The sequence below is a fragment of the Cydia strobilella genome, chromosome 3, assembly GCF_947568885.1.
Source record: "Cydia strobilella chromosome 3, ilCydStro3.1, whole genome shotgun sequence".
Taxonomy (NCBI): Eukaryota; Metazoa; Arthropoda; class Insecta; order Lepidoptera; family Tortricidae; genus Cydia; species Cydia strobilella.
In genome coordinates this window covers 19,136,790-19,160,007 of record NC_086043.1, presented here as the reverse complement: position 1 = coordinate 19,160,007, position 23,218 = coordinate 19,136,790, and the positions used below count along the sequence as shown (strand labels likewise).

Here is a 23,218-nt window from a genome sequence, read left to right as displayed (position 1 = left end):
GACCGCTTCTTTTGAAATATAATACGTACGTAATTACATAAGTAATTGTGTGCAATGAAATTCAAGTGGCTAGGCTATGAGTAAATGCTAAAAGTGACCTATATATTATAATGGTTATGTAGCATAATTTCTACGGCATATTGAGGTACGGAACCCTAAAAATAGGTTGATTAACCGTAGGACATGCATCTTTAGGAATTACGTAAATGAGACATTTTGATTTTCGATGTTCTGTCTCTAGGAATTTCGTGTTTAGGATATTTGATTTTAGAAATTATGCTACATAACCATTATAATAAGGATAAAATTAATAATTCATAAATAGAATACGGTAAAGTAAATAATAAAATATTTATGAATTGAGTGCATTGCACTAATGCAATGAGAGATCAGAGAGAGGAGAAACATATACCTATTATACCTAACTAGGTATATGATTCTCCTCCCTGATAAATATAAAAAATAATAAAAACGTCAGCATCCCATATTTCATACTTTCCATAGAGAACAGTCCCGCTTTTCATACAAGCAATTACAAAAAAGTACGATATCGTTGACAGACTGTTTGGTAGAACGTAGAACCGTTCCTTAATTTAGACTTTTTTATCCTGACTATGACCTGGTACCTATTACTATAGTACTTGATCTTGATAAGGTTTACTTACATTTACAACCTCGTAAGGTCCACCATACAGTTTCACTATTTTTAATTTGAACCTTGTTGTATTGAAGATTAGGGTGACTTTCGTTTGTTTTAGACAACAATGAAACAAAAGAAATGCTACTTAATTCAGCTAGTGTAAGGTTCAAATTAGATTGAAACAGAATGTACATTGTAATGCACATTGGGCCTTACGAGGATAATTTTAACGGATATTAACTCGATTTTCGAGCTACAAAATCGCTAACGTTAAACGTGCAAATTAATAAAATAGCTACTTGTCTACGTTTAATGCTTAATGATCAGAAAACCGGTAAAATAGTGTCACTATGTAAATATCTGTATACATTTAAGAGGTATAGGTATGTTATCTGAAGATGTTTTATTGTCTTTGATAGGTCTTTATGGTCTGCTTAGCTTTTAGTCACATTTTAGACCTAGGGTATCAAAAAAATCTGGGTATCCTAAGTAAATCACAACAATATAGTATAAAAATAGTAACACCCTTCACTGAAATAATTAAGAACAAGTAGTTTAGTAGATAATAACTGAATAGTAAATGCGGAGTGTCTTTTCAAAAGGGCTTGTTTCTCTATGAAATCCATTAAGTAGGGTAAAAGGGTTTATTTTTGTATGGATTTCATAGAGAAATAAGCCCTTTTGAAAAGACACTCCTCAAATAATCTCTCAACATTTATCTCAACGGTATGTGAAAACATACCTTAGATTAGATAGTACCCTTGAACTCTTAAGGCCGCTTGTAAACGTCCGTCTGTATCCAGATACAAAGTTGGATGTCATCGCTTAAGAGTCCCCGGCAAGCTTGGCTGAATTTCACGTTCCCATACAAACGGAGTTTCATTCTCATTTTAAAACTACGTGTTGGATTGTAATGAAACTTTGCACATACAATGAAATGAGGTATATCTAAGTTTGTAATTAGTTTATAAAGCTCTAGTATGTAAAACAAATTTAATAAAGCAAAAACTTGTTTTGTATGAAAAACTTAAATTCGCTGTATTTTTTTTACTATGGTATCTGAAGCTACATAAACTAATTTCTGTAATTAATTTATATAGCTCTAGTATATAAAACAAATCAACAAATAAAATAGAGCAAAAATAAGTTTTGTATGAAAAACTTAAATTCGATATATTTTTTTTAACTGGTATCTGAAGCTACATAAACTAATTACAGACCTAGACAAAACCTTATCCTATTGTAAGTTCAAAGTTTCAGAGCAATCTACCTAGATTGCTTGCGACTACCTAGTCGTTTTAAAATGTGAGCGTAACTACGTTTGTATGGAGAACCGAACTTGCTGGGGACTCTTGTCGTCTGGTGAAAACAATGAAACGGACGTATACAAGCGGCCTAATATACCCTACACCTTTTACCAAGTATCTTATAATCAGCTCAATAAGGTATTATGTAAACGTACTGACCTTTCATCCTCATTGGCGGTGGCAGTAGGCTCCTCCTTGCCGTCGCCGGTGTCCCCTGCTGTCGGCTCCGCGGGCACCTCCGCACTATCACACGCCACGTTAACACTGCTCATCACCGAGCCACTGATCGCGTGAGACACCACACCACTCACAGGGCTTCCGAAACTCGAACTGTCATGGTTAGCCGGGTAAGCCGTCGAGCTCACCGGCAGAGACACCACTGGCGAATTAGTCCCGGACACCGTGGATTCGACTGGCGCGACGCTGCTTTGCGACATGACGGGGACGACCCCGCCGTACGTGAGCCCCATGCTGGTTTGTGATTGGACGACGTTCGGGTGCACCGGAGCGCCCATCACCGGCATCGTCTGCTGCATGGACATGGGAATGTTCTGATGAGCCAATGACACTTGTGGCACGGCTTGCCCGGGCACGTATTGCACACCGAGCTGGGCGGGCTGCTGCGGCAGCATGCCCTGCTGCGCTATGTGCTGCGGCATCGTCGGGGCAACGGTGCCCGGCTGCATGAACATCGGATCTGAGGCGGGTATCTGCATACTAGGCTGATTCCCGTCTAGAGTCATCTGCATATTCTGAGGCGTCTGAGCCATCATCTGCATGTTCCCTTGAGGCACATTTCCTTGCTGCGAAGCAATATGAACAGGATTTTGCTGCTGTTGGCTGGCTAGGCTTTGGAGATTCGCAGGTAACGTTGACCCCTGTGGCTGGTTGGCCATAGGTTGAAGATTCGAAGGTAGAGTGGCACCTTGCTGTGATGTGGCAATACTCGTTAGCACCTCTTGTGGTAGAGTTTGCCCTTGCTGGCTCATCTGTGATGGCTGCGTGTGGTATTGTGGAACGCTGTGCTGAGGCTGAACCATTTGAGGTTGAGAAGATGGCATAGTGGCATTCATCATCGCCTGAGCCGGTTGCTGGTTGACCACTTGGTTGTATTGCGGTTGGACACCAGACATGCCCTGTTGTTGTAATTGTGGGTGCATCTGTACTTGCTGAGGCTGTGCTGGCAGCTGGTGCATTTGAGTTTGCATCTGCGGCATCTGTTGGTTGGTTCCGGCCAACTGAGTTGGCATTTGCATCTGTTGTATGTGATTAGGTATTTGTTGATTTTGAAGAGCTTGAATTTGTGCCTGACTCGGCATATGTTGGAGCTGAGGCTGCTGGCCTCCCATAGGTTGCTGTCCTTGTAAGTGATGTGTCTGCGCCATGTTTGGCATCTGGGTCTGTTGCAGTGGATGCAATTGCTGAGGGTTTGGCTGCCCTTGCATTTGCATAGGCTGCATCTGTTGCATCTGCGGCTGCTGTGTCTGTACTTGGGCGATCTGTGCCTGATTAGGCATGCCTTGCATTTGGGGAATTTGCTGTTGCATTTGCTGCATATTAGGAATTTGTGTTTGCTGTATGTGCTGATTCATTTGCTGCATCTGTTGATTAGGAATTTGCTGCATCTGCTGCGGCATTTGCTGGTGCATGGGTATCTGTTGCATGGGAATGCCTTGTGACTGAGAAATAACTTGTTGCAATTGGTGCTGCGGGAAGCTCTGCGGAATTTGTTGCACTTGTTGCTGCTGTTGTGTGGGCTGCGGGTGGCCCTGCGCCGGATTTTGCATAGTTATATGCGTCATACTCTGTGGGTGTTGTTGAGCTACTTGCTGATTATTCTGCATAGTTTGATTAGTTAATTGCTGAGGCGTTTCTAAAGGAGGAGACTGCACCGACACTGACTGAGCGACAGGGAGTTGTTGCTGCACAACATTAATGGGCTGCGTCAGGGACTGACCAGGGGAAGCCATAGGGAATTGTTTCTGTACATTTTGATCTAGTTGTTGAACAACCGGAGCATTACCTTGCATATCTTTAGGCCCTCTATTAGTCAGATCATTACACATGTCATCATGTTGACTATCATTTATTACAACACCACTGTCCGGAGCTTGCAAAGTGGTCTCTGTAGTGTCCAAGTTGTTATTCAATGTTATAGGAGGATTCTGTTGAGTTGTGTGATCCAAATAGTCCATACACATCCACCGGCCTCTGCGGAAAGGCTCAGTGCTTTCTATTTTAACAACTTTAAACCTTTCATTCCTAACATGCTCTTGAATTTCTTTCATACCTTCCTGTGGTTTCGCATTCCCTATTAAATTGATAATGTTGCCTGAACCAGCGTTGGTAACACTAACGTGCATGTCATTCGCTTCAGAGCTATTGCTATTTGGCACGGATCCTTGGTTGGGCGCGGGCTCCTGGCCGACGATGGCGAGCCCGTACTGCGTGCTGGTCGGGATGACGGGCGCGCAGCCTAGCGACGTGCTGCTCGCGTTGTAGAACACGTCGTCTTTCGAGAAGGTGTCCTCCGAGTAGCTGGGCGTCTCATTCTCTATGTCGGTCACCCGCGAGATGTCGTCGGTGTGAGATTCGTCTAGATCGTCGGCTGAGTCCTCGCCCGCATCAGTGCTCACCCGAGACCCAACTGTCACACTGGTGATCTGAAACGAAGATATTTTCCTTGGGTTATGGGCGGCTTGAAGACTTGTCGGGTGAGTCACTCCCTTCTCCGACTCGGTCAGCCGAAGAGATTCACTTGTAGTGCGATGGACGACGTTGTTATACTTGTTTTTTTCACTACTTTTATGTGACTTTTGAATCAGATTGTCAGCCATTATGCCGTCCGAATCGAATGACTATCTAAAGAAAATTTCACTGTTTATTGGCTTCAGAGACATTTGACAGACTTTTCGAACATATACATATAATATAAAACCATTGTACACTCACAATTTCACAAACACAGTAATTTTACTATTTAAAGTTCTTAAAATTCATTAGTAAACACACACAGTTGCGAACATCTATCAGACGGCAGCAACATGGCGGCCATTTATGCGCAATGCATTATGGTTGACAATTTGCAGTAGACTATAGATATTCTAGAATTACTTTGCATCTTCCCGATCTATGGTCGCTAGATGGCGTTAGGATAGATAAAATTAGGTCAATATTAAATTTTTAATTTCATGCAAATAGCTTTTAAAAAATGTACTTCAAATATCTACTAAAACAGTTTCTTATTAAATGTAACCAAAAAGAAGAAATAGCCATTAATTCGCAGCTTTGCAGTTATTGTATCTACGGGTACAAAATACGTGAATTTACTAAATTATTTATGCTTACCTTAGTTTTTAATATATATTTTAATAAGAAAACGATCAAAACACAAACAATAAACATTATCTCACATTATTAGATCTCTGATAGTGCGCCATTGTAGATCTTTAACATGGCAAAGTTGTTGAAAACAATGATTTACGTTTGATTCGTATGTCTCGTGTAAATAAGCGCCACTGCACAAACATACTTTTATATTTCATTGAAACTATTTTAGTATTTAGATTCTAAACTAATTATAAGTCTAGAGCGATGAATGATATAACCATGATATAACTAGGTATTGCAAGGGTTTGAAATCCCAAGACTCCTTTCCGTAGTTCAGCCACTCCACAAGAGGTGGCGCTCTTTATAGAGTGCAGTCCCTTATCTGAATAATTGAAAATATCGGAAACAGATGGCACTAGCTACAACGTGCTAGTTAATCACAATAATGTGTAGCCATAAGCAAAGATAGATATAACTCCGTATAAGATAAGTAAAGTCTAAGGAAAAACCGTGCCACGGAAATCAAGAAAAAGTTACTCTGAATAGATGGCGCCACACCTTTGGCCTATACTCGGGTAGATGGCGTTGGCGACACCGTTTGATATTTAACAATTTTAACACATATCAGTGAAATAACATGGGTCAAAGTCACATGGCGTTCTAAAAAACCGGCCAATTGCGAGTCGGACTCGCGTTCCAAGGGTTCCGTACATTACACAATTTTTAACAATGTATAAGTATTTATGTGAAACGTGAGTGAAATTTCCTTAAAAAAACCGTAGGGGTCGGATCAAAAACTAAGTAATTAAGTCCGACACACGCTTTACTGCACATTTCTAATTCTGCCAAATTCGAAGCACGAAATTGTCTTTGAGCAAAGAGAATTTAGAGGATAGAGGGGTACTGTCATAGTAAATTTTGTAACCACAGTAAATTCACTGCCATCTATCGACACACTTTAAAACTAAAAATGAAGATTTATAAAAATACAATAAAATGTATTTAAATTTGGATAAATGATTTTTTTTATTTGCATTAATTATTTTTATGATTTTGACCCATGTTCTGGCATCTTAACTAGAATAGGCCAAAGGTTGGTATTGGTGGTAGCGCCATTTGTGCGAGAATCAAGTTTTCTTGATTACCGAGGCACGTTTTTTCCTTAGACTTTATTCATCTTATACGGAGTTATATAGGTCTTTGCTTTGAGGAATCTTTCGGACAAAATGCATGTATAACTTGGGCACTAAGGGCTTTACAGGGGCCCATTTCTCGAACGATATTAGACTAATATTATTAGTCTACGAACTGTCAAATTGTATGGGTTGTCATGACAACAAACTAATAATATTACTAATATCGTTCGAGAAATGGGCCCCAGATGTTTAAAAAATATTAGAATTGTTGAAGATGGGGCGATATTTAGGATTTGTGCACTTTAATCGACTACCTACTGGCTAGTACAGTACAGATACAAATCTAAATTATTTATTTATTTATTGAAAACACATTTACATGACATTACAGTGTAAAACTAATGCGCCATGAAAGTTAATTACATTTAAATTACAACTAGTACTATACTACCAAAAATAGATACAACTATTATATAGGTAGTTAAGCGCCATCTATTTAACGGCCTTAGTTTAGTCGGCACTGTCGGCGGTCGGCGCAGGCGCAGTGACCCGCCAACGCCATTGCCCGCTAGCCCTGGGTTCGAATCCTGGTAAGCATTGCTTATGTTTTTACATTTTTAGAATAATGTTTACTTTTTATACTTTTTTATATTGTTTTTAATTTGTTTATTTTAATATGTTTTTATATTGTAACGTTTTTCTTGTACATTTTATAATCTTTATTCCTAGCTGTGAATCATTCTTCCAGTTTCTGTCAGTGTCAGTGTATTTATCATTAACATTTGATCCTTGGAAACGCATATGAACCAGTAAAATATATTTTTTTGTTATTAAAACCAAAGATAGATATAACTCCGTAGCTCCTATTATATCCTCTTTGTTAAAACTTAAATCTATCATTACAGGTTTTGCCTAATGCGATAGATAAGCAACAAACCAATAACCAGAGTTCAGTATAAATTAACTTAATATTAACATAGTGGCCTTTGTGAAATCATTCAGGGAGCACGTAAATATATCTAAACCCAACGCAACTTTGTTGACATTGCGAATAGCCCTCGTTAGGGGAGCTTCTTTCAGGAGTTTTATGCGAGCAACGGGTACAGCCAGCAACGGGTACATATGGAAAAGTGACCAACGCAACGCACTTTTTGAAGTGATAACGTCTTATAAATCGATGAACACTGGTAGCATGCACGAAAAAGTGTCACGTTGTGGACAGATCGTAGTGATTCGGATGTCAGTGTAGGTACGTTCGGATTGGCCTGTAAGTGAGACTAAAGATAATTTTTAATAATAGGTACTTGATATTTTTTAGTGATCTTTATTTCCAAGGTAGTACAGGTGATGGTTATTTTATTGCCTACTAAGTAGGTAACATCTTACATGGTTGCAAAACACCTTATGAGGCTCTACCGCGAAAAACCATTTTTTTATTTGACTATCTATCGCTCTTGCACATTCGAGCAAATAACGTTTTTCGATTTATCGATGTTGGCGTTAGGCCATCTGGGTATGGGTGCAAAGGAAAATGCGCAGATACCTGTCGAATATTCTTTCGCATTTAGGCAGTCTAAGTTCCGATTCCGATGAACTTCCGATTTAATTTAGTATCTACATCCACATGATTCAGCATCTAAATAAATAGTCTAAAAAATAATAATCTAAATAATTATTACGTACATAAATAAATATTAGCACTATCACATACCAAATCTTACCTACCTACTCATACACTAACAAGTACTTAAATAAAAAAAATGTCTTGTTTTTGCAAATGGGTCAGGAATAAAAAAAAACATTACTTACATGTAGATGAAGATTTGCACAAAATCCGCAACCGGAGGCACCTCGGGGACTAATGCGCAGCGCCCCGACCCCAGCCATTACCTACAAGGTCTTGGATTGAAGCCGATTTAACCATCCCCACCAATCCACTCCTTAAACGGAGGTAATTTGTAATTTGAAAATTGGCCGAGTCGTCCGCCGTGATCCGCTCAGTCGGACGGGACCCTCCCTGGTTCTGTAGTATCTCTGAGTAAATAATCGCATCGCCGCAGCTTCTGCCGAGCGACTTACTCAGTCGATAAGATACTCTCCGCGTATGCACACCTGACTAGCATGATAGTGTGACAATGGCCAAGTCCATTGACGATCTCTCTAAGAAGAACAGTGACGACGACGCCATGGATGACGACAGCGAAGCACCGATCGGCTGCTGCCAGCGTCTGATGGCTTGCCTCCGCATCAACCCGAACCTAATTATGTTAAAAGTGACTTTATTCGTGATGTACGGAGCTACGGCTTCTTTGCTCCCGTACCTAACGATTCATATGCAAAGTATAGGACTTACTGTGCCTGAAATATCGTTTGTGTATTTGGCCTTGCCGTTTACAACCTTCTTAAGCCCACCGATAACTGGTAAGTACTCCTCTGCCTGCGAGTCTAAACTCGAGAGCAATGAAATTAAGCACTGTTACTGAAATTCTACGAAAAAGTACCCTTTTTGATTGTTCTTGAGTGTAATTGATAGAATGTGAAATTGTTCCATTGCTTGTAGGTTTTCTGGTGGACCGTTTTGGGGAGTATAAACCGGTGGTCATCACAGCTTTGGTTCTAAATGCAGCGTTCCACCACTCATTGCTCCTGATACCGCACCAAGAAACTCCTGGGATGATGCCTTCGGCGTACGTCATGAGGGATCCTTACAAAAATAGCGTAGAGGTAAAGTTAAAATTGAAAAATTATTGTTCTCAAATCTTTTTGTTGTTCTCAAAACTTTTTGGCGCTACACATTAAAAATTCCTTGAAAAAAAAAAATTTTTTAATAGGTATTTTTTTATTTCTGGACTTTCATAACAAATGAAAACTACTGCATATTCAGTCACCGTCTTTACGTGAATTGGTCCTTGTCACATATATTAAGGTAAAGAGGTGTATACTAATGCCACACTTGCAAGAATTCGAGCAAATCGGCGTCATCCGGCAGCCGGACGAATTAGCCGGTGGCAAAGTCTTAGCGCTCGGTAATATAATATTCTGCCGAGTGCAGACGGACTTGGTGGGAAGTTTAGATTGTATTTAGGTAGGTAAGGGTTTTTTACAGTCGTTTTACGAGTTCTGTCCAACTAGTCTGTGCGGAAACAGAAGAGTCGTGGAATGTATTGGATCCCTTACATTTCACGACTCCTCTCTTTTCGTACAGACTCGCGGACCGCAATTTCTTCGCCATTTAACCTGTTGTATGTGTGTGATAAGGATCCTGCATGTGTTTGAGACTGATTTTTTCTGCTCTATACCGAATATTAGCCAAGGTGTGAACCAAAGAGAATATAGTCGCTACGTGTGAATGTGAAAACGATTTTTGACCACCACACACCACACACATATGAAAGGTAGAAAATTATGACAAAAAAATGACAAGTATCACTTGCAAAAAGTGTCATTTGGTTGGTTGCTGTATCTGTTTGCTAAATTACATTTATTTTAGGGTCAATCTATATATTATGTTTTTCTATTGTCTAGACAGCATTATCTACAAGCCGTTTCTGTATATGTAATATGTATTGTACATCTGTCTATATATACTCTAGTAACCTGTCATTCAGTGAAATGTTAACATGACGATAATGTTTAGTGCGATTCATATTTAGTTCCATTATTTCCACGTAGGGATAAATTCATTTGCGCCACGATCCATCCGGCTGTAACGGACGCAGAACCGACCTATTACCTACTCAAGAACTTTTGAAGGGGCAACCTTTATTACTTGAGACAGGCCAGTATGGTCAAGGACCTAACAGATGATAATTTATAGTCGAATTACGATGCTCCCCTTAGCTATTAGAGTGGCAATGTCTTGTAATTTGAGCCAAATAGCGGGTAAGTAGGCATCTGTATTGTCTAAATATAAATTATGTAGAGCGATTTATTTTGTATGTACTTAGGCATTTATTGTTTTCTCTTACCTACTTATTGGAGTTGCAAGAATAAAAAGATGAAGTAGTAATACCACCCACAGAATCATTGACAGTTGGCTTTTGAGTAAGACGTTAGACGCCCTCAAGGTGATGCTGACTTAATGGCAAAGCCATCAATCCGTCTTAATGGTGAAATATGAGGTAGGTATACATATGTCCAGTAGTGGACTTAAAACAGGTTTCAAATTTAAAAAATCAACAGAACACTAATAGGATGTTAGGCATCTTGATCACTTTTATCAAAACTTTATCCGCTTCAATGTTAATGTTATGACTAAAAATTACATAGTTCAAAGATCATTGCGGACTTTCCAAGTAACAAAAGAGTATAAGTATTTCGGGGTAAATGGTAATACATATTATAAAAGGCGATATGTATTCCCCGAATATAACTACTCCAGTATCTTAAACCCGCATTTCGCAAGTCGTAACCTTTTTTATAATCTGTAGATATTCATGTCTTTCTACGACACTTGCCCAAACCGCCATTATTTGCAGATTTGGTGGAGTCCGTGCCCTAGCAGAGAGTGTCCAGACGAGGACGAGCAGGTAGACTTCGTCCTGGACCGCTGCATCGACCACTGCTTACTATCCGAGCCGACTGTGAGCCCTGTCGATCCGTCGGATGATAAAGATGATCTGGACTTTCATATTAGCCGCAAATTCAAATCGAACGTAAGGTAAGAAGAGAGTTGGACACTGTCATATTCTCTAGCGACTGCGTTAACTAACTTACAATGATCTCCCTCGTACTAACATAGGTGCAAGCGAGATATACTGCGTTTGAGTTGACGCAGTCGCTAGCGTTAAAGGCCGCGTAAAACTCATGGTGAGGGTACATAGAAATGCTACTTTCCTTGGCTTTGCGAGCTTTTGGAACGTTCCAGTAGAATCTCGCTTTATTGTTTTATAATTAATACGTCCTTCTGAAAATGAAAGTTTTGGTTTGATGTAAATTAATAAGTTAACAATTCAGACCAAAAAAGGAAGCTTTGTTTGCCTTCTTCGAAAATTTTAATTCCACTTAAGTAGTAATTATAGGGTTGAAATTATCACGTCCTAAATTCGGGAATCAGGAATGAATAAATGAATGATCCGAGTCTGTTAAAAGGGCTTATTAGTGTTTTTACACTATTGCTCAATTTAGCCATCTCTATGATGATAGAGACGTCGTCGTTCACCGGATAGTCTGGAAAGAGTAATAATGACGGGCAAAGTTGAAGGCACGAGACCTCAGGGCCCTCCTCCCACTAGATGGTGTGCTCAGCCTCAAATTACGGCACCTATGCAACTAAAACTGCACGAGGCCATGCGCTTGGCGAGGAACAGAACCCTATGGAGGAACCTGGTCTTCAGCAGAAGGACATGATGTCACGATCCTCAGTATTGAGGGACCGACTGAAGAAGATGATAATAGAGAGTACCTCTCCCAAAATAAAATGTATAGGTAGCTGCCTTTTTCTTGTGAGTGCTATACTTACAGGAAATATCGTAACTACTAAAATCAGGAAACTGCATCAATTCTCTATTTTCCCTAAGTCTGTTTTCGTAGAAATTCTCATGTAAGAATGTATTTATTTTCATGATAAAAAAAGCATATGACAAAAGTATACTTCGAGAGTAGGTAGGAATTATATTCAAGTCAATATTTATGTTCGACAATGAGTTTTTATGGTGTCTGCCTACCGAGAATCATTTCGAGCAAACAGAGATAAAATAGATTTAATTGTAGATAGACGTATGAAACTTGTGATCATGTAGAACGTAGTAATTTATAACTACAGTGGCATTAATTATCTACGTCAAAACAATTAGCATATGCAAAATATCTAGAGAAAAAAGTAATGGCTAAAACCGGAACACTATTAAGAGTATTAAGACAAAAACACTGGTATTTGTATAAATAAAAAAGTCTCAAATATGATTTTAGCTTGTTCAATATTACTGATGACGAGGACTATAATGATGTAGCGTTCTTCCTTGTGGAAGTTCACGAAGATCTTGGAGATCCTAAAGAACAACTCGGCATAGAAATGGAGAGGGTAAGTCTTTCAAGTTCTTTCCCTATTGTAAAATTCTTATTTGTACTAAGTATGTTAGCGAACTAACGTAGGTACTTAAATTAGTACAATACCTACAAACCGAAAATCGCGGGTTCATCAACCACTGGCTCGTACCAAATGTACCAATGAGTTAAAGATATGCAGCAAGTGACCTTCCTAACATGGCGCATTTTTATTCGATGGCCACAATCTCGCTTCTGAATTTTTGTAGAAATTAGTTTAGGCTAACAAATAGGATAGAGTCAGCACCGCTTCGATATAATATTACTAAAATTAATCAACATAAGTTAAGGTCTAACGTATGTAATGTACCTAAGTCACAGTACATTAAGAAGACTAGGTGTCCCGAATTTATCGTGACGTCCCGATTGAATTTGACCATGTCGAGAAAATTGGGTAATCTAATTTCGGACAGTACTGACATATTTATACATGTTCATCAAAATAAGAAGGATCTTCACTGCAGAAAATAAATCTGTTACAGGACGAAAACGAGACAATCACTGATTTTAAAACAAGATTCGGTGAAAAACTCCTCATAGACCAAGGAGTAAACATAACAGCATTAGACAAAGAGGACCTAAGATGTGGAGGTCTAGTGATGTTGCATAACATGACAAAATTGTCACAACAAAGACTCGAGAAAATATCCCGTGACTGCATTGTCCAAAAATGTGACTTTAGGTAAATTAATATAAATGTTTTTGTGTACATTACCATTTATCTATTGTAAATATAGAGGCTATCAAAAGATTAAGTGTGATTTATCGTCGGAATATTACAGGAAAGGCGGCCCCGATATTTGCCCACCAGATTATAAAGAAAGCGACGACAAAACTTTCTATATCTACTTCTTCCTGAGATTTATGGGAACCATCATGTTATCTGCCACTGTAACCATCATGGATCCGATTGCTCTAACAATGATACAGAAATACGGCGGTGACTTTGGCCGAGAAAGATTATTCTCGAGTATCGGCATGGCTATATTTTCTCCTATAACTGGCATGCTTATAGATATGAGGAGCAAACAAGTCGGTGAGTTAACGCCATCTAGTAATCGTTATCTTATATCAATAGTTTGTTGTGTTTACATCGGTTTGTTGATTGCAGGTTACACGGACTATTCCGCTGCATTTTACACATACGACGTGTTGCTCTTGATATCAGCTGTAACGGTAGCTGTGATGCCACTAGGGGCGAAATTGCCTGCAGATAATTTGCTACACGACCTAGTCAATATCATAAAGATGCCGCACATTATAATTTTCATATTTTTCCTGTTTGCCTTGGGCAATTTCTGGGGGTTTATTGAATCTTATCTTTTCCTGTATTTGAAGGAATTGGGGGCACCAAACTTCCTGTTAGGTAAGTGTAGCAACAAATATAAATATAAATGCACGTGTTATTTTAAACGTCAAACTTATATTAAATTATGACGTATAAATAACACTTGTACTGCGTGTGCTATCAAAATCGTTGCAGACTTATCTTGGTCCGACTCTAGAACTCAGATCAATTTTGAGAGAGTTGTTTTTGATTAGTAGATATGAAATGGAAAGAAAGTGGTAAATGTTTGCCTCCAATTTCTGTTATATTTGATGTTATGTTTGTTGGGCTAGATTATTTGATTTTTTTTACCTTATGTTCTTAATTATGTCTAAATCATACAAATTTCTTACGTATTTGTGCAGGAATAACAGTGACAGTGGGGACGTTGAGCAGCATCCCATTCCTGTACGGCGCTGACGCCATCACGGCGCGCATGGGACACGTCAACGTCATCATCGTAGCCTTCTTCTCGCACGCTGCCAGGCTCGTCGGCTACTCCTTCATAGAGTAAGTCCCTTCTAGCAGACCATCTTACAATTGATTCTCAATACATGAAGTCCTGTTGCCGTTGTAGAAAGAGAAGCTTTAGGGCAACAAACAAATACACCTGTTGAACCCTGCGTGTCAGATAAAAACAGGAGCGTGAGATTATATGAGAACCTACAGACGGAGCCTAACTGAAGAATCAACTATCTAGTGAGGTAACATACCTACGTATTATCCATGTCGGCCGAAACTAGCCCCTAAGCAGTTATACTCTGCCTAAAGGTTAATCTGACCCTGGTCATGCCACATCGACTTATGTATCATTGATTGATATTACTAGAACGCAGTTGCAAGACTAACTAAGTATGACTTTATTTGTGTATTTAATCTTTTTAGAATGTTTCTACTCGTATTCTCAAGAAAGAACCGGCAATAAAATGTAATAGATATCTAATTTTAGTGATCCTTTGCAACTTACCAGTAATACATCATCTTAGGATTCTGAAGCTATCTTTGAAGCCCTTAGACGTATTTGAACAATGTCCGGTACCCGGTAATACGTATCACATTCATCTGACAGACAAGGATATAACAATGCTGGTTATCTAAAGGAAACACTGTGGGTGTCAGCTATTTTACAATTTGCTATTTTGCAAGACCTTGGCAATGGCATGTTTGTAATAGTCAATCAGTTCTTACATACCGTTGTCTTGTCCATCTTAACTAAACATGAGGGGGTAGCACGGTCGCATTTTTATCGCTTGTTACCATGCCTGTCACGTTCTAACAAGTATGTAAGTGCGAAAGCGACGGGCATAGTGATAGACGACAAAAATGGAAGCTACACCCTTTATCAAATACACAAGTGGATCAACATTGTAGATAGCTGTTGTTTAATCGGTATTACTGCTATTGTTGTAATACGTTGTGGAAACTTGAAATACCTTTATAATTTTGTCGTTTATTTGTAACGTGGCTAAGCAATTCAGCGGCATGCCATGCTATGGTCGCGTTTTTATCGTTTGTCGTATAATGCGCACTTTCGCACTACATGTTAAGCGAGGTTTAGACTAGCAAGAACTTGCATGCAATTTACGTTACATTGGCGACTACTGAGGTAAACTGCATTCAAAAGTTTGATCAGATACCGCAATGTAATGAAAATTGCATGCAAGTTCTTGCTAGTTTAAACCTCGCTTTAGAACGTGACACGTGATAAAAACGTGACCATGCTAAGCCACCAGTGGACGTAGCACGGTCGCATTTTTATCACCTGTCACCATGCCTTTCACGTTCTAACAAGTATGTAAGTGCGAAAGTGACAGGCATAGTGACAGTCGATAAAAATGAAACCATGCTGCCACCGCTAAACTGATGTACTCATTTTGAACTAACACCATACGAGACAACCGATCGAATATTAATTGGGAGCAAAAATGCCTTGAAATTCTTGAAGCGATTTGTCAAATGGTGTAATATTTTTACCGTGAATGAATAGTCAGAATATAGTTATATCAGAAATCAGGTGACATTTTTTGCCTTCCATTCTCGTCGATAAGGTATTACCAAGAATCATAAAAGAGGAATAAAATGTTGTTTCGTTGTCTGTAGGCCGAGCACATGATTGGCGCTACAGTATCTCGCCGCGAGATAGACTACCCGCCTTTTACTAACTGTATGCAACGTTCTAGGTTAGGCGAGATACTCTCGCGCCAATCATGTGCTAGCCCGGCTTTTCATGGAACGACTATTCTCCATCTCAGGCAACATCAAACATTTGAATCACAGTTATTGTCACCTTATTTGTAAAATTTAGATCTGTAGATTTCAATTTTGTTCCGTAAAACCTAGCAGACACTTGTAGAGTTTTGTCTTCATCTTAATCAGCAGAACCTAGAACGTTGCATCCTTTAACTCTATTTACAGAATTAATGTATCCAGGGGCATTGTCAAGTTTATGAACACAACGACAGAATGTGGGAGGACTTTATATATACGTACCTATACAAGTCGGTGGTCCAATATTTACATTGAACTGGACTAGACAAGGAGAAATAATCCTCCAATTAGAAACAGATATATTGTTATAATAAATCTCAAATCATATTATTGTTTCTCTAAACTAAAATCACACGTTCCTAAATGTCGCATAAAACATTCGAAAGTAAGTTGGCATATGATATTTCAGTTACTCATGGCTGGGTATGTACCTGTTCGTTTCGATGAGAAAGCTAGGTGATTGAAAAGTTTTGACTGACTTTCGGCAATTGTCGCTCTTTATTACTTATTTGTTTTGTTGACTACTAACTATTTTTTATTTGTTTCATGTTACTTTTTATTTGTCCTTAGTCTTGCCTTTACACACGTGCTTTTATATCTATCGAAATGTTAAATAAGTAGGTACCTAATAGAAATGACACAGTTTCTTATCTTTGTTTTCTGTTTGTTTCTACAGGAACTCCTGGTGGTGCTTCCCCTTCGAGGCAATGGAGTCGCTTTCTGTCCACCTGATGTGGGTGGCGGCGGCAACTTACTGCGCTATGCTGGCCCCTAAGAACCTTTTAGCCACGCTCATTGGAGTGCTCGGGATGGCCCACTTCAGCCTTGGTGAGTTCTTTCGAGACGCTTGCTTAATAAGTAAATGGGGGAACTGGGTAATGGAGCTAATAATAGGATTAAAAGCTGGGTACGACAGAGATATAGATGCTCGCTTGTTTGTTATTTGATTGTACTGTAATGACTCGCATTTTTTGGGTTTTATTATTCTGTAGCCGCATTTTGTTTGATCCCCCTTAAAAACATTTTGTTTTCGGTACGTAAATATGAGACTAATTTTGCTTTTTGAGATTCTGCTGCAAAACATAATTGCTTGCATAATTTAATTTAATATAGTATCCAAAACGCAAAACTGTATCCAAGTGTATATTTTTCGGAAATAAACGACTTTTTATTTATATATTTTTTTTTATATTTTAATAAACAGGATACCCAAGTCCTAAAAGAGCTGACCGATTTAATTTCAGTTTTCAGTACAAATTTTGTAATACATCAGTCTGATCTTAGCGGCCGTATTTTTATCACCTGTCACCATGCCTGTCACGTACTAACAAGTATTTAAGTGCGAAAGTGACAGGCATAGTGACAGGCGATGAAAATGACACCATGCTGCCACCGCTGTGTGAAGTGCATTGTTATAATTATGTAAGAAGGCTTAAAAATAAGATTTATTCTCAGGTTACACGGGTAACACGCCCAATGATATTGGCTAGATAACATCCCCCCGAGTAAATATTTTAACTGTACCTAAAGTATGTATGTATATACCTATAATTCGACGAAGTCAACCATCTTTACAAAACGTAACGACTTTGTATCATGTTATCGATTAAATCCACCGGTTTACAGTATCGTCGTCAGGCAAATAATAACGGTAAGAACATAATCGTTCTGCTAACTTTCAGATCTAAAATACCCATATGATTACCGAGCGCAATAAAATTGTTGACGTCATGTAAAAACATTGAGTTGTAAATTTTTTTTAATCTTCTGATTTAACTTCGCGTACCTAGTTTGTATTTTAGTAAATATTAAGAAGGTAAAACTCTTTATAACCCCTCCGGGAAATAGGCGTGATTATATGTATGTATGTATGTAGACTATAATGTTGGAAACAGGCGAAGTGCTTGTAAAACAATAACAAGTTTAAATCTTAAATGCCATGAACACTTTTTAGGGTTTTTGATGTCCTTCTAAATGAGTCTTTGTAAAAAAAATATATTTTTTTTTTGAAATCGTATTTTAGAGATCTTAATAGTTTCCAACAGTAAAAGTCTTCTTCTTTTGTCGCAACCTTCTCCCATCTACTTGGGGTCGGCCCTCCTTATCCTTCTTTTCCACTGTGCTCGGTCTTGAGCTGTGCAGGCGTCCAATCCTAATTGTTTTAGGTCTTTCTCGACCGTCGTAACGAACGTCGTGGCGGGTGGCCTTCCAACAGTAAAAAGTAACCAAGCTAATTACGAAGAAGCAATAATATGTAAATAAATTCAAATTATCTTATGTTCGGCTTTTCCTTTTATTTTAGGAAGAGGCAGCGGCAGCTTCGGCGGCGGTCTGCTCATCGCTTCACTGGGGACCAGAGAAGCATTCCGGTACATGGGCCTGATCGCGTTTCTGGGAGGCATAATATATGGGCTGCTGCATTATTTCTGGCTCAGACACATCAACATGACTTCACTGGGACGGCCTTGTGAACAAGACAATGGTGTGTGACAATTACCTAAGTGATCGACAACTGTATAAGAGGATACGGCGTAACGCTTTGACCAAAGACGTCATCTGACGCGCGCGGCTACACCCTAATATCAACCTTCGTGCATTTCGACAAGGTTCAATTATGACGCGCCGCGCACGATAGGCGTAGCGTTCAAAGGGTTAAAAAAACTGCCACATTTTACAAATTTTACATGTAAAAATAAGTATAGAGTCCCCTCTAAGCTAATGTGCGATTCCCACCGACCGGCTGGAGTTGGGCCGCGCCTGAGCGCATTTTCAATATGGCTATAAATTATGTATGGCAGAAGCGATGGAGTATGTCCGGAGCCGGTCGCTTCCGCGAGGAGCCGACCGGCTTGTGACCCTACAAATGTGAAATGCGCGCAGACTCCACCCGTTCGGTAAAAATAGTTAACTCTACACGCTAAGTACTACATCTAGAGCATCGGTACAAACTTAGTGGCTCCTTGCCCAGCGTATAGGCTAGTCCAAGGGACGTATTTATGCGTTAGAGAGTGATATTGCTATCTCATTCCACCGCATAACTGCCTCCCTTGGACTGGCCTACGCTGGGCCATCGTGTAGAGGAGCCATAACATAGATGGACAGTTGTGTGTTTCACAGTCACAACTGCAGGCCATGCAGTAGGTTTGTTTTAAAATTTTGAAAAGTATATTTATTAGCTTTTTTGTTACTATAGTTTTGTAATCCCATACAATCTGTCACCCAAAGGTTGTTGTTTCTGCTTTATTTTTTTATATCCATCTGGTCTGATTGACTCTCAACTGCCATTTAATAAACATTTAATTAGTCCTCGTTAACTGAAAAATACCTCTTTTGTTATTTTGACCACCAGAAAGTGGCGAAGGCGACAAGCTGAACGGAGAGCCATTGAGGAAAGATGCTGAGACCATGATATCCCTAGAGAGACTGCATATCATCACGCGATTCAATCCGCTGGGATCACTGCATTCCTTGCCCAGAGGATCGAGAGCTAGGGTGAATTATTTATATATTATAATACTAACTAGAATATGGCTACCTAAGGCTAAAAACTGTATTTTCTTGTGATTTTCGTTACCTATATATTGAGATATTAATTTCAAAAGCTCTTTGTATACCGAGTTCCAGTTAAATTCTAAACCATTTCAAAGTTTTTGCGTAGTTTTGTTGTATGTTTATCATCAATACTTATTTAACAGTGGTAGGAATGAACCTTCATTATCTCATCAATATTTCTTATTCTTATGATGACACACTTGTTCTAAAAAAAAGTATTCTATCTATATAAGAGGTGCTGCAAATTTTTTACTGGTTACAATTCCATTAATTGCAACCAGTAAAAAACCTTATTAACACTTTCCAATAAATTTCCAGTTATCTCAAGGCGACATAAACGAGCTGTACCGCAGTCGCAGCGGCAGCAACAGCCAGCGTCGCTGCAGCAACATCGAGATATCGCCGAAGACCCCACAAATCTCAGCTTCGAAGGTGGACCTTCTGCGATCAGCGCTGGAGATCGGCCATCAACACGGCAAAGGACACATTTCCAACCCCATGCTGTCGAATAGACCACCGCCACAGCTTTATAAGGTACTTATGTTTTGTAACATCGATGTATAATTGAAGAATTCACAAGGCCCAACCTTGAATGTGGATCTGCTACGATCAGCGCTGGAGATCGGCCATCAACACGGCAAAGTACACATTTCCAACCCCATGGTGTCGAATAGACCACCGCCACAGCTTTATAAGGTACTTATGTTTTGTAACATCGATGTATAATTGAAGAATTCACAAGGCTCAACCTTGAATGTGGATCTGCTACGATCAGCGCTGGAGATCGGCCATCAACACGGCAAAGTACACATTTCCAACCCCATGGTGTCGAATAGACCACCGCCACAGCTTTATAAGGTACTTATGTTTTGTAACATCGATGTATAATTGAAGAATTCACAAGGCTCAACCTTGAATGTGGATCTGCTACGATCAGCGCTGGAGATCGGCCATCAACACGGCAAAGGACACATTTCCAACCCCATGGTGTCGAATAGACCACCGCCACAGCTTTATAAGGTACTTATGTTTTGTAACATCGATGTATAATTGAAGAATTCACAAGGCCCAACCTTGAAGGTCGGTCTGCTACGATTAGCGCTGAGATTGGCCATTAGCATGGCAAAAGACACATTTCCAACCCCATGCTGTCGAAGAGACCACCGCCACTGCTTTATAAGGTAAGGTACTTATCTTTTGTAGCAACATCGATATATATATAGCTGAAGACCTCACAAGGTTCAGACTCCAAGTCGTACCTTTTGCGGTTAGGGCTAGAGATTGGTCACCAGCAGGGCAAAGGGCACATTTCCAATCACATGCTCTCTAACAGACCTTTGCCCCAGATATATAAAGGTAAAGAGAGGGAATCAGCCACAAAGCTATCAGCCGAGCCCGGAATCAAGGCAAAACAAATCTACCGCGTCGGCTCTCCTTACGCGCGGTATCGGCGGTATACGCGGTAAATCTGGTTGTCAAAAATTTATGTTTGATTAATGATCTGAAAACTGGATCATTTTGTTTCCAGTGATCATAAAATATAATGACGTAGTACAGCGCCAGTATATTTCAGCTGTAAAACGAATACTGAAACGATTGTTGGCATGATTTTTCTATTAGAATTTACACATCTTCCAGTCACCATCCGACCATCATCATCATCCGATAAGACCCTCAAACCTTCAAGAAAAGAGCGTATTCCCATCTCAAATTCCGGCAACGCACTAACAACCCCTCTGGTGTTGCAGGGTGTCCATGGGCGGCGGTAGTCGCTTACCATCAGGCGATTCGTCTGCTCGTTTGCCTCCTATATCATAAAAAAACAATCTTACCAATACTGAAATATTTGGCACTATACTAGTAGTTTTTTTCATACTTAATTGCTTAGACTTGATAAACGACATGTCTAATACCTATAACGGCTATAACGAATAAGATGAGTTCGTTTTATATTTTATCAACGAAAACTAACACAAACACTACCTTGGATGCTGTATTTGTCTACTATCTTAACACTGACGCATTGATGCAAATTTATATCCCTGATTATGTGTCAAAGCTATTTATTTTTCGTCGTCATTCTGTTATTATTTTAAAATAGTTATTTGTGTAACAAGAGAGGAAAGTTGGTTTTTCTTGCGAGTGTTTATTTTGAGTCCCGAGAAAGCGAAAGATTCTAAGGTAGAATCTTGAGCGTAGCGAGGGACTCTAAAACACGAGATGTAAAATAACTTTGCTCTCGTGTTGCACACATAATTTTTCACCTCAGTAGTGAGAACATATTAAAGGTTAAAATGTATTTCGAATTACACAGAATAAACAGAAAAAAAAAGTATTATAATATGTACGATACGATAAGATACGATATGAAACGATACGGTCCGGTCTCGTATCGTATCGTATCGTATCTTATCGTATCGTATCGTACATATACCGGACCGGACCGTACCGTACCGTACCGTACCATAAAAAAAATGTAATAAAAGTATGAAATTCATGGCCTTCACTAAATTAAAAAGCTACATTGTTTCACTCCCTGGAGTGAGGAAAGTGCGACTAGTGACGAAAGTAGGCTTGTTCGAGCTGCTGAGGTGAAAATTTAATTTCCTGTAGTAAGAAAAAAAAGTACAATAAAATGTTCAACGTAAGTGTTAGTATATAGGTACACTTACGTTGAACATTTTATTGTATTTATTAGCATATGGATATTGGGTAGGTACTTATTGATTGTACACCTAGGCGCAAAATTGCATGACCAGTGACTACGTTATTGAACGAATTTATTCATAATGTGTATGCAATTTTTTTTTATCTGCTTTTTCTTTTTGAATACCTACATTTCCTTATCAGTTAATAGTATAGTAGTTATAATTAGCGCAAAAGTATATTTGCTTGAATAAGGTTGAAGGCCTGCAATCTAAAAATAGTTTCAAGTATTAATTACAGCAATATACTTTTAGTTTAGATATTAATATTTTAATAATTAAACAATATTGTTAATACTTGGATTAATAGGCAGGTACTTGCGCTTCTTGCTTGACGTCCTTGCCTAAAATTATGCTTCTCTCTTCTTCGGTGATAGACACCTACTTTTTTTAAAGGTATTTTAGGAAATGCCATTATAAAGATGTGCAGCCTGTTAAGATTAGATGGACATTATGGACAATCATCCTATCAATTTCGTAATTATAAAGTACCTACGTTGTGTAATCTAAACGTGGACTACATCTTCTTTCTAGCTCGCAAACAGTGCCCCAAAACTGACCCAACGCAACAACATCTCGCAGCCCGTCCTCAGTGAATACGACACGCGCCGCCGAGACTCCATCCCCGAAGAGGCGGAAGAAGACAAGCTGGTCAGTAAGCCCACAGCTGATCAAGCCAAGACCAGGAGTGGCCACATCCCCCCACCGCCGAGTTACGATGAGGTCATCCATGAACACAGAAAAAGTTGGCACTCGGATGACAGCACGCCCACTTAGGATTACAGTGGCACTTTGAGTCTATGCCAAAGAGATGTTAATGCCTGATTGGCATAGATTCATAGCTGATAAATGCTATGAAAATGTAACTATTTTTGATTAAGGATACATTTTGCAGTTTATGTCATAAA

At 39.2% G+C, this 23,218-nt stretch overlaps 2 protein-coding genes across 7 annotated transcripts in view; one reads left to right on the top strand and one right to left on the bottom strand.

Annotated features, from left to right (window-relative positions):
- Nucleotides 1-8,315, bottom strand: part of LOC134756042 (protein bunched, class 2/F/G isoform-like) — a 162,309-nt gene extending 153,994 nt beyond the window's left edge. For 3 of the 6 annotated variants that reach the window (XM_063692819.1, XM_063692822.1, XM_063692824.1), the window contains exon 1: nt 2,107-4,893. In XM_063692819.1, the coding sequence (XP_063548889.1) occupies nt 2,107-4,784 (2,678 nt within the window). In that variant the 5' untranslated portion in view covers nt 4,785-4,893. Of the gene's footprint in view, nt 1-2,106; nt 4,894-5,295; nt 5,425-8,222 lie in introns of those variants that run through there. The other 3 variants (XM_063692820.1, XM_063692821.1, XM_063692823.1) reach the window with 3 other exon arrangements.
- Nucleotides 8,316-8,404: 89 nt separating this feature from the next.
- Nucleotides 8,405-23,186, top strand: LOC134756045 (uncharacterized). Its single transcript, XM_063692827.1, has 13 exons — nt 8,405-8,834; nt 8,974-9,137; nt 10,892-11,073; nt 12,324-12,435; nt 12,941-13,140; nt 13,241-13,494; nt 13,570-13,824; nt 14,151-14,295; nt 16,730-16,881; nt 18,356-18,535; nt 19,403-19,545; nt 19,924-20,139; nt 22,845-23,186. The coding sequence occupies exons 1-13, from the start codon at nt 8,549-8,551 to the stop codon at nt 23,085-23,087; spliced, it is 2,532 nt and encodes an 843-aa protein (XP_063548897.1). The 5' UTR covers nt 8,405-8,548; the 3' UTR covers nt 23,088-23,186.
- Nucleotides 23,187-23,218: the final 32 nt, after the last annotated feature.

Coding starts and splice junctions, on each gene's coding strand:
- LOC134756045 (XM_063692827.1), top strand. CDS start 8,549: ATGGCCAAGTCCATTGACGATCTCTCTAAGAAGAACAGTGACGACGAC. Junction 13,141..13,240: donor GTCCAAAAATGTGACTTTAG/GTAAATTAATAT, acceptor GGAATATTACAG/GAAAGGCGGCCCCGATATTT. Junction 13,495..13,569: donor TATGAGGAGCAAACAAGTCG/GTGAGTTAACGC, acceptor TGTTGATTGCAG/GTTACACGGACTATTCCGCT.